The sequence below is a fragment of the Bubalus kerabau genome, chromosome 13, assembly GCF_029407905.1.
Source record: "Bubalus kerabau isolate K-KA32 ecotype Philippines breed swamp buffalo chromosome 13, PCC_UOA_SB_1v2, whole genome shotgun sequence".
NCBI classification, from domain to species: domain Eukaryota; kingdom Metazoa; phylum Chordata; class Mammalia; order Artiodactyla; family Bovidae; genus Bubalus; species Bubalus kerabau.
This window is the reverse complement of record NC_073636.1, coordinates 25,863,204-25,875,733: the sequence shown is the minus strand read 5'-3', so window position 1 is coordinate 25,875,733 and position 12,530 is coordinate 25,863,204. Positions and strand designations below refer to the sequence as shown.

Here is a 12,530-nt window from a genome sequence, read left to right as displayed (position 1 = left end):
TCCTTTGCTGTCATTGGACTGACAACATGTTTAGGGTTCTTACTCAGCAACAGTTTCATGTTTTTTTCATGGTTTCTGTTTCTTAATCCTTAATCCTCTGAGATTTTCTTTGTGTTGTCTTTTAGTTTTTCTATTGCATTTAAATTTTTTTTGTGACTTCTTTTTTAAAATTCTGTGTATAATAAATATCCCCAGCCATAACTCATTTTTCTTATTATTACCATCATTTTTAATGACCTTAAGAGTCCATAGTATGAATTTTTATAATTTATTCAGTTCTCCTGCTGGGGTTATTCTGGTTATGTCAGTTCTGTCTCCACAAACCATGCTGCTTATCTATATTGCATTTAAAATTTTAACCTGTCATTTTATGTCTCACTTTCAGGAGTTCTTTCTTGCTTCTGATTAACTTTTCATACCATCCCTTTCTTGGAAAAAATTGAGTTTTTTATAATCTATGTGATTTTTCTATGCCACATATAGTTCATGAATCAGAATATGGTTCTTTTTCTCCAGTTAGTTCCCCTCTGCACTCAGTTATTATATTTTTACACATAACATTTCCCCCAAATGATGAAATATATTGTGCTATATAGTTAACGTTTAAATGTCTTTTCCTTTTAGGTATCAAAAAGTAAAGATGGAAAAGAACAAAGTGAAACTGTATCACCATCCGAAGATGAAATGTTCTCCTGGCCAGGTCCCAAAACAGTTATGTTGAAAAGAACATCTCAAGGCTTTGGTTTTACGTTGAGGCATTTTATTGTTTATCCCCCAGAGTCTGCAATTCAATTTTCATTTAAGGTAAGAGAAGTAATTAAAGTAGCACACAAGGCAGTTGCTGTCTCCTTGTCTTCCTCTCGTCCTGCCTTCTGTCTTTTAAGGATTAAGTGTTATTGGGTTGGTCAAAAAGTTCCTTTGGATTTTTCCAATGACAACAGACTTTTTGGCCAACCCAGTCTGTTTGCATTTTTATTATATTCTTTCCCTTCTTTTAGATATATTCCATCTTCTGGATCAAAACTTTAATCTCCTCTGAAAGATCATACTAATTTTGAACTATATATTTTTTTACTATCACTTCTAATTCTAAAGTTCATCCTGCTCTTTCTAATATCTAGAAAGGGGATAAGCTTTCTGGGAAGAGCATGCAGAGGAAATAGTTCATTAAAATATTTGGATAGTTGTATAGTTATTAGAATTAAATTCATACTTAACTTTCAGATATGTAATATGATGGCAAGTCAGAATTTAAAATCACAGCTTCTGACTAGAGTGAATTACCCTGACAGGCTTCAACATATGGGAACACGGTCTAATAAAAGGCAAATGCAGTCACTGTGATGGCAGCTGATGTGCTGAGTACTTGTTCTGTATTCTTGATTATTCTTCATGAGCATTATCTCACTTTATTATTAGCCCCATATAACAGATGTGGGACCTGATCTGAGTCATGTAATGAGTAAGTGGTGGACCTAGGATTTGAATTTGGCCAACGTGAATGCCTGATGCTTAACTATTGCTCAACAGTGTAATGGAAATAATGACATTCAGAAGACTTGGGGGACTTTGACCAAGACACTTAACTTCTTATGGGCTCTAGATTTCCATTCTAATTAAAGGGAATTGTACTAGAAGATTTGAAAGTCTCTTCTAAATCTAAATATCTATGAATCTAGGGCTGTCTTTTATAACATAGTGTCATATTACTTCTGAAGACAACACACTTTTTAAACTATATTTTTCTTGGAAAATATCTTATAAACTTTTAAAACTACTAAATAATTTTTAAGAGTGATGAATTATTGCTACCTTTGGAATTTAAACTGACCAGATTGGTGTTCCTAAAATGTATAAAACAGTTGAACTGGATTCCCTAAACATCTGCTTTACCTTAAAAAAATGCCTTAAGTAGTATAACTTAGATACTAGGTCACGTAAGAGAATAATCGAGTCCCTTGCTTTAATTACATATTAAGGAGAATTTTGTTTTTGTCTTTGGGTTTTGTTTTGAAGAAGAGTATTAGATCGTGATGATATAGAGAGTACAGATTGTAAAAGATAATTTTACCAAACATAGATTTAAAATGCATTGTTATTGTTGGAAAATATTTCTAGAAATTTCAGTGGCTCAATGTAACTGTTAGCAGCACAGTCTTTGGAGTCAAAAGAGTCTGGGTTTGAGTCCTATCTCTGCTCTTTGTCAGCTTTATGTCCTTGAATGAGCCTCTTAACAGACAGTGACAGCACCTTCCTCATGGGTGGCTGGGTTGATTAAGTGATGTAATACATGTAAGATAGCACAGAAATTGGCAGACAGTAATTGCTCATTAAACCTTAGCAATTAATGCTGTTATTTAACACAGATGTTCTTGCAAATAAGTTTCAGTCTTATAACTTTTACATGGAAAATATTTATTGAAATCTTTTCAATTTGAAAACTTGTTCATCCACTTCAAATTAATAAAAATTAATATTGTAGAGTTTTCAGAAAATGTACCATTAATTCAACAATGTCTTTATTATGTTACGTAGCTGGCAACCTTGTTGCCAGAACAGTCTCAGAACAGAGCTTGTAACCAGAAAAAAAAAGTATGTATTTGGGCAGCCAAAATAAAGGTCAAAAATTACACAACAAATTATCAGCCCTTCACTAAATGTTTGTTTTTCTTTCCATAGTACATCGTACATAGTACATTGCTTTTCATATGATACTCAACAAATATTTGAATAAATGTATTTTTATGCTAGGTTTTCAAAATTGCTTTTCTAATTTCCCAGCTAGAGGTAGACAACATGGCAAGGCAGCATGGTAGCAATGAATGCAACCAAGTAGATAAACCTCAAAGTTTTAAAGATATAGCATTTTGGAACCAACTTATCCAAAGATAGTTCTGAGTGCTGTGATAGCCTTAAAAGGCACATTTTTTAAGGTTTAGTGCATAAGTGATGAATCAACCCGGCCCTGCCTTCCAGGTAGCAGCCTCATCCATACAGTTGCCCGCTTCTGACAGCTCTCCTTGGATGTCTGTTTTAGACAGCTTACACTCAGTATGTCAGAAACTGAACTTCTGTTGTCCTCCTTTCCATCTCCATGCATGACAGCTTCATCCTTCTGGCAAAAGGCATTGTTAGTGAGATTGTAATTGGCACATTTTCAGGAGAGCAATTTGAATTTAGTTGAGCCTTGCTGTGATTTTACCAGTTTTAAACATGTATTCACATGAATTTATACTTTTTGTTTTGTAGGATGAAGAAAATGGCAACAGAGGAGGTATGTTTATAAAAGTTTTAATTTTTCTCTGATAGTTTTTCTACTCATCTCCTACCATTCTTTAAGTAACATTCAGTGAGATGATTTAGTTTTTGGAGTCCACGTATAAAAGAGTCTCTAGATGTGAAAGTCATAGAAATTAAACGTTTTTACTGTAGTCTTCAAAATTTTATGGATTCCCTTGCGTCATCATGATCTGAATGTGTGAAGATTTTGTTGTCAGTTATATATTAGTGTTATGTAGGGGAACGTATCATGGTTCTAAGGAAAGTAATTCTGAGTTTTTTTTTATGCAATTAGTAATCTTATAAATTTAGTGATTTGGTGTGTGTTTTATCTACTAGATTTATTGGTTCAAATATTGAGAAATATTTTGATTCTTCTAGTTACTCTTGATTTAAACATATTTAATGGACTTGAAAGGAAAATCAGCCTAGGGATAGGGTTATTTAGTAAAAACTGCCGTTTTTATTTTTATTTTAATTTTATATGAACTTTAATGAGTTTAAATTTATACACAATAAAACACTATTTAAAAAACTTATTTCTAGATAATTTTAGGTGTTTAAAACCTTGTAAAAATAGTGATGAGTTTCTGTATCTTCTTTCTTTCAACTTCCCCCAATGTTAAAAACATAATTATGGTACAACTAAGAAAATCAAGACATTAGTATTGGTATGACACTCCTCTCTAAACTGCAGAATTTATTTGGATTTTGCCCCTTTTCTGTTCCCAGATTTCATATTGCATTCACTTTTCACGACCCCTTGATTCCTGTAGTCTGTGACAGCTTCTCAGTCTTTCCTTAAAATCCGTGGCCTTGAAACTTTGGTTTTTTTGTACAGCGTTCTTCAGTTTGGTTTTGTCCGATGTTTTACCTTTTGTTTGAAGTGATGCCTTTTTAGCAAGAACACCTATTTGCACCAATTAAATGTATTGTTTACTTAAGGTTTTGTTTTGATAAATACATCACTTGGGAAACCACCAGTCCAATCAAGGTGTGATTCTGAAAAGAACCTTTCCATCATCCGTAAAGTTCCCTTGTGCTGCTGTGCCGTCAACACTGCTGGCCCTAGACAACCACTGATCTGCTGTACGTCACGATAGATGAGTTTTGTGTCTTCCCAAATTTCTTATAAACAGAAAATACGGTGTATACTCTTTTTTCTCTTTCACTTGGCATGGTTTTTTTTTTTTTTTCAATAAGAGTATAGTCGCTTTACAGTGTTGTGTTCGTTTCTGCTGTATAGGAAAGAGAATCAGCCACGTGTACACATACATCCCTCTTGGATTTCCTTCCCATTATGTCACTACCGTAGGTGCTGCGATGCTATACAGTACGAGCTCCTTAGTTACCTACTTTATGCATAGTAGTATATGTATGCCGATCCCAATCTCCTAATCCATCCCACAGCTTGTCATAGTATTTTTGAGATTCACCGTATTGTACGTGTAGGTACTAATAGTACTCCTTTTTATTTTTTCCTGAGTGGTTTTCCCCTGCCTGAATAGGCCATACAGTGTTCATCCTCTCCCCAGTTGATACACCTTTGTAATAGCATCTCTGATTTGAGGTGTTGTGTTCAGGGTTCACACGAGAGGAAAATGGTTTCTTTCAGCACTATGAGAAATAATCTGAGTGTGCAGGGTGAGGTAGGACCCTTCATAGTTATCACCGTAGTGCAAGATGGGCCACTCCTGTGTCACCATCTGTCATGCTCCAGGGCTCAGGATGGATTCCAAATGTTGGCCTCAGTGGCGAAAGGCAAACTGACAGGACCAGCGTCAGCGTGAGAAAGGCGTGGCTGCTCTGTCTCCCCATCACCCTGTGGACTGATGTGCTAATGCCTGGGCTACTTACCGGACACACTGCACCTGGAGTTTAATGCCTCTCGTGTTCTAGTTTCTACTGGGAGAGATACACTGCTAATAAATGTAGAAGGGCTTCGTTGTAAAACTGTACTCTGCAGATGATTATATTTCTGACATATCTGTTCACTGAAGTGAGCAGGTTTCATTATATGTTTTGACTGAAGAGAATAAAACATTTATAAGGGAAAACTTGAAAGATACAGATCCAGCCGAAGATTTGGACTGGCATGGATAAGCGAGACTGAAGGGTGTGGTCTGCTGGGAAAATTTACAGTTTAAATACTGTTTATTTATTAATTTATATTTAATCTCATTGAAAAGAGAATTTGTGTTCACATGCATGTATTATACTAAAATAAAAATGAGATTAAAATATTCATGGGGGAGAGTGAAAAGTGGCTCAGTCGTGTACAACTCTTTATGACCCCTTGGACCATACGTCCATGGAATTCTCCAGGCCAGAATACTGGGGTGGGTAGCCTATCCCTTCTCCATAGGATCTTCCCGACCCAGGAATTGAACTGGACTCTCCTGCAATGCAGGTGGATTCTTGACTAACTGAGCTATGAGAAAAGCCTCATTTTTTCATGAGGGAAAAGATGAATTAAACTGACACTCAGGAGGTTTAGTCCACATGAATGTGTGTTATAGATCCTACACTGTTATCAAAGATGGGCTGTAAATTTGCTTTGAAGCTTTCCCAGTGGGGGGGGGAAAAAAAAGAGGGAAAGAAGGAAGGATTATTATTTAAGGATTAGCTCAGGATTCACAGTTACCGTCTGCAATGCAGGAGACCTAGGTTCTATCCCTGAGTTGGGAAGATCCCCCGGAGGAGGGCATAGCAACCCATTCTAGTATTCTTGCCTTGAGAATTCCATGGACAGAGGAGCCTGGTGGGCTACAGTCATGGGGTCGCAGAGAGTAGGACATGGCTGAGTGACTGAGCACAAGGATTCATGTTGTCCATGAGAAAACAACATCTGGTTTGCACTGAAGTCTGAGACAGATTTCTCCTGTGGTTCCTCATAATGGAAACAAAGATAATGTAGTAGGTAGCATCCTCAAACCATCCTTTTACCTGAATATTTTTAACAGATTCCTCAGCATAAGTTGATTTCAAAAGCCCGTGGTCCAGTTTTGTCTAAAGAACTTCTCAACTGGGGACAGATGTTCTCCCCAGGGGGTACACGGAACATCAGCTGACATTTTTGGCTGACACAGTTGGGGTGGCGGGGAGGGTGTGCTGCTGGTGTCCAGCAGGGAGAGGTCAGAGATGCTGGTGAGAATCCTACAATGCACCCGAAAGACCCCACCCCCAGAGGATTATCTGGCCCAGAATAGTGCCAAAGTTGAAAAACCTTAGGTTATAGGGACGAACAATAAAACAGTGGCCCCCACGAGTACAGTTCCCCAACAGTCCAGCTTGATCTGGTGACACTACTTAAGACTATTAGGAGAATGGATATTCAAGACTACATATCAAGTGATCTTTAATGATTATTATCCCTCATAACTGAGTTTGATCTGAAAGTTACCACTATAGTTTGAGATTAAATTATCTGGCTGTTCTACTGGCATTGTATGCTGTCAATGAGGGAATAATCATACATAAGAAAAATGTTAACAGTTTAAGAAAATACAGAGTCAGTCAGTATATTAATAACTAAAAGAATTATAGTTGATAGCTTAAAAATCAAAGAATGTAAATAATTGAAATGCAATAAACTTATCAGGAGTCCAACAGATGGAGGGAGATAATAATTATAAGCTTGGTTAACAATTTAACTTAAAAGGCTAATATGTGTGTTAGTCGCTCAGTCATGTCTGACTCTTTACAACCCTCTGGACTGTACCCTGCCAGCTCCCCTGTCCATGGAATTCTTCATGCAAGAATACTGGAGTGTGGGTAGCCATTTCCTTCTCCTGGGGATCTTCCCGACCCAGGGATTGAACCGTTGTCTCCTGCACTGCAGGCAGATGCTTTACCGTCTAAGCTATGAAGGAAGCCCTAAAATGCTAATAAAAGAATTAAAATAAACCCAACATAGCTAAGATTTTTAAAATAAGAGAGATATAAATTCAAGCACCTTATCTCCTGCAAAGCAAGATCTGTCAAATTAAGATTATTTATAAAGTCTGGAATATCTATATGTTTTTTTCCTAAGAAGAAGAATATGGAAAGTTATGAGAATACCTAAAGCAATCATCTAGGTATTTTTGTAATATACTTGGAGAACTGCTTGATTTTTAAAAAAATTTTTGGAGGGTGGTAGAAATTAATATATGATCAAAGACTTTATACTAGGAATCATAATACATGCTATTATCCCATTTAAGCCTCGCTATAATGCTTTGAGGTGTAAGACCTTTTTGTAGATGAGGAATATTCCCCTTTTGTAGATGAGGAAACTGAAGGTGAAAAAGCTGTAAAGTCACTTGCCTAGGATCACACAGCCAAGTGACAGAGCTGGACTTCCAAATCAGGCTTGTATAACTCTGAAGTCCATCTTTTTGAAACTGTTCTGTTGACTTAAATTGTTTGACTTATGTAGTGTCAAGATTTAGTAGATAAATGCCGGATACATTTACTGCATTAGGAAATTAATTCTGTGAAATATCTCTGAATTGAAAAAGTTGAAAACAAATATTCCATATTTGTGAACACTTAAGGACAAAGAATTCACAAGAAGGTCAGGGAAGCCCCAAGTTCAGAGGCCCCAGAGACATCTTACAGAAGCAACCGCCCCTTGTTCCTGGAGTCTGAATAGCCGGCTGGCAGCGGACCTGGGAAACTGGATGGGTTTAAAGAGTTCCTGGTGCTCTGTGTCCTTTTGCCGCTCAGGGCCAGGCTTCCTTTTGTCATCCCAGTTGGCAGTGGGCGGTCACAGGCTGGTCCACAGGGGCCTACTGAATTTACAGTTAGTACTAACAGTACCATTTCAAATAAACTGATCGGATGGTCTGTCAGAACATATTCTCTGAAAAAGTTTCTTCTGACTTGAGAACAGTTATTTATAGACCTGTTTTAAAAATACAACCTGTTTGGAGACAGACGACTTGTAATCTGTTATTTTGATTCAGCTGAATGTTTCAATATTCATTTTATAGTCTCATTTCCTTTTCAGACTTATTTTCAAGAGTATTGAGATTACAAAATCCTTTTCTATGAATTTTATTTAATGAACTAGAATCCCAGCCTCTGGTGCAGTGATCTGAGTCAGTGCCTAGAATCACTGGAGAGAAAAGAATTCCCAGAATTTTATTCAAGCTCCTAAGAGATCCTGCTAGGTTGCCAGAATTCTGTCCAACAGTTGAAAGGTTCTGTTTTGTTGTTCTTTTACTTTTGGCAATTTAGTGGAGTCTCTTTTTGCCACTTAACTTTCTGATTATTCCCTTTACCCAAGTTTTACATTCGGTTATATATTATTTCTCCTATCTTGTATAAATGTGTGCTCTCTGGATTTTTAAGATTTTTCATTCTTGTTGGTTAGTTTTCTGCACTATAATACAGATGCTGTATACAAGAAAAAGGCCATTGAGGTAGAAAAATATTTTTTGGTGATAATAATAATTGCCATCTTGCTGACATCCTGTTGTCCCTTAAATCATAACTTCATAATAGTCAAAATAACAATAATTGAAGGTTTGTAATTACCATTATTTCTCTTTTACTTGTTCTATGAGAAAAATTCTGACTCAGCTTAGGTGTATGAACACTTCCAAGATTCTAAAATTTGTATATCATTTTGTTGGATGCTTCAATAACTGTTGGATTTCTACTTCAGCATTAAATTTTATATTCTAGCATGTTAATGGTAGGAAAAAAGATATCTGGGGATTCTGTAAACTTTCTCAGTAGTAAAAATTTGTATTTTGTGATTCCAGTCACTTCTAACTAAACAGCTCTACAGACTATGTTAGAGTTTTCTAATGAAGGATATTTTAGTGGCAAGAAATAGAACTGTCCCCATGCCTAAGCCACCTTGGGAAGATGTGTTAATTCTAACTGGTGCACTGGGACGACCCAGAGGGATGGAATGGGGAGGGAGGAGGGAGGAGGGTTCAGGATGGGGAACACATGTATACCTGTGGCGGATTCATTTTGATATTTGGCAAATCTAATACAGTTATGTTAAGTTTAAAAATAAAATAAAATTTAAAATAAAATAAAATAAAAAAAAAAAAAATAAAAAACAAATAGGGCATCTCCAAATTCAATGTTAAACAGCATCAGTTCAGTTCAGTTGCTCAGTTGTGTCCGACTCTTTGTGACCCCGTGAATCACAGCGCGCCAGGCCTCCCTGTCCATCACCAACTCCCAGAGTTCACTCAGACTCACGTCCATCGAGTCGGTGAAGCCATCCAACCATCTCATCCTCTGTCGTCCCCTTCTCCTCCTGCCCCCAATCCCTCCCAGCATCAGAGTCTTTTCCAATGAGTCAACTCTTTGCGTGAGGTGGCCAAAGTACTGGAGTTTCAGCTTTAGCATCAGTCCTTCCAATGAACACCCAGGACTGATCTCCTTTAGGATGGACTGGTTGGACCTCCTTGCAGTCCAAGGGACTCTCAAGAGTCTTCTCCAACACCACAGTTCAAAAGCATCAATTCTTTGGCGCTCAGCTTTCTTCACAGTCTAACTCTCACATCCATACATGACCACAGGAAAAACCATAGCCTTGACTAAACGGACGTTTGTTGGCAAAGTAATGTCTGCTTTTGAATATGCTATCTAGGTTGGTCATAACTTACCTTCCAAGGAGTAAGTGTCTTTTAATTTTATGGCTGCAGTCACCATCTGCAGTGATTTTGGAGCCCCCCAAAATAAAGTCTGACACTGTTTCCACTGTTTCCCCATCTATTTCCCATGAAGTAATGGGACTAGATGCCATGATCTTTGTTTTCTGAATGTTGAGCTTTAAGCCAACTTTTTCACTTTCCACTTTCACTTTCATCAAGAGGCTTTTTAGTTTCTCTTCACTCTCTGCCATAGGATACCCAAATGTGCCAGACACCAGAAATAGGACCTGGAAAGCAGCTAAAACCAGAGTATCAACAACAAAATCTTGAAATATGATCTTCCAGAGGCCCAAACTCCTCTATTTACAGGATGATTTAAATAATGTTTACAGATAGTTTTGATTATACATGATTGTCTCATGTGCTGACCGCTGTAGAAAGTGCACGCTCACCATCTCCTTCCTTCCTTCCTCTCTTATCATAATAATTCCAAATTCCCCAAGAGAGAAATATAATTGGCCTAGTTCATCATTTAATGAACAGTACTCACTATGTTTAGAGAGCAAATGTTCTTCACTTTAATGAAGAGCTAAATTCTGAAGAGCTGAGAAAATTGAGTATATTTTGTGCCATTGATTTCCATTAATAGATTGAAGACCTATTCCCTCAGGATAATAGAACACTAAAATATGGACCTTAAAATTGGTTCGAAGAAGAAATTCTTATTATGAGTAGATCTATGGTCTGTGGCGTGGTGGTAGGGTGTCATGATTGTGTTCTTGTTACTTTTGAAATGTAGAAATACTGAGTGGGGTTCACTCATCTCATATCATTGAAAAGGAGCATTAACTGAACCTCTTTGGAACCATTTTTAATTGTATTGAAATTTAAGTTTTTTGAGCTTTGAATTCCTCTGGTAGTTATACTAAATATAGCTTAATAAGTATACTAATATTTGGTATATTAGTTCTTTACCAACTGAGCTATCAGGGAAGTCCATATTAGCATATAGTAAATATACTAATAACTTGGTAAATATACTAATTAGTTACATACATTTATTAACACCTAGTGCTGTTCCGTTGAACATAAGTGTCTTAAGCTGTCTTGAAAATATTTTACAAAGTAGCATTGCTGATGATGTTCATGGTGCTGATGGTGATGATGAAGGTGGCGATGGGGTGATGATAACGGTGGGGGTGGTGATGATGGCGGTGGTGCTGGGGTGGAGTGGCAGCAACAGCCTAACTTACAATGTGCCAGTTGCTGCACTAAGACTCTGTGTGGTCAACTCATTTAAGCATCACAGCTTTCTGAGATGGATATTATCACCTCCATTGTTTAAAAAATTAATTTATTTTAATTGGAGGCTAGTTACTTTACAGTATTGTGGTGGTTTTTGCCATACATTTACACCTCCATTTTTAAGATGAGGAAATTGAGGCACAACGTGTCTACATAGCAAGTGGTAGAACTGAACAGTCTGATTCTAGAGTTTTCTCTCAATTCCCACCCCAGCTTCTCAGAAAGCTCTTTACTCTCACATAATTCATTCTTGAAAATGTGTAATAAAGAGGGTTCTGTTCCCTTGAAAGTCAAGCAGTATTAAAAAAAAAAAAATCACTGATTCAACTTTCAGATAAAATTTGGTTAACATTGTATTAGCCTTTCAGACTTGTTCTTTAGTTTCTTCTTTGTTTTTATAATTGAACATGTACTGTTGGCTTAAATCTGCTGGGCTGAAGGATGAAGCATCATTACTTTAATGTCTGCAATTGGTTTTCATCTTTGATTCAGTTACGTAAGGACGGATAACACTTTTTCTTGTTTTGTGTGTGTGTGTGTGTATGCGTGAAATGATAAGAGCACTTACAGGTATTTACCCAAGATAAATGAAACATGCCTACAAAAATACTTGTACAGAATTGTTCATAGTTGGTTTTTCATATTAAATAAAACACTGGATTGAGCTGACCAAAATAGTAAACAACATATGAATGGGTGACTAAATTGTGGTATATCTGCTTGTGGACTACACGTGGCATCAGGGATCAACGTCGAAAACATTTCTTTTCTTGAGGTGAAATTCAACTAATATAAAGTTCACCATTTTAAAGTGAACAATTCAGTGACATTTAGCACAGAATTAAAAGGCGTGTGTACAATGTGTATCTGCCCCCTCTATCTAGTTCCAGAACATGCCATGACCGCAAAAAGAAACCCATGTCTCCAGTAGGCAGTCATTCACTGTTCTCCCTTTGCCCTGGTCCTGGGCAACCACCAATCTGCTTTCTGTCCCCAAGGAACTTAACCTATTCAAAATATTTCATATAGGTGGAATCATACATGTGTAACCTTTTTCGTATGGCTTCTTCCACTTTAGTGTTAATGTTTGTGTCACATATATCATGGAGAAGGCAATGGCACCCCACTCCAGTACTCTTGCCTGGAAAATCCCATGGGTGGCGGAACCTGGTAGGCTGCCAGACACGGCTGAGCGAATTCACGTTCACTTTTCACTTTCATGCATTGGAGAAGGAAATGGCAACCCACTCCAGTGCTCTTGCCTGGAGAATCCCAGGGATGGGGCAGCCTGGTTGGCTTCCATCTACGGGATCACACAGAGTCGGACACGACTGAAGCGAC

At 37.3% G+C, this 12,530-nt stretch overlaps 1 protein-coding gene across 6 annotated transcripts in view; it reads left to right on the top strand.

The window, feature by feature from the left end:
- ARHGAP21 (Rho GTPase activating protein 21) overlaps positions 1 to 12,530 on the top strand; it is a 131,030-nt gene that overhangs the window by 53,192 nt on the left and 65,308 nt on the right. For all 6 annotated transcript variants that reach the window (XM_055543829.1, XM_055543824.1, XM_055543828.1 and 3 more), the window contains 2 exons: positions 625 to 804; positions 3,250 to 3,274. In XM_055543829.1, the coding sequence (XP_055399804.1) occupies positions 625 to 804; positions 3,250 to 3,274 (205 nt within the window). The remainder of the gene's footprint in view (positions 1 to 624; positions 805 to 3,249; positions 3,275 to 12,530) is intronic.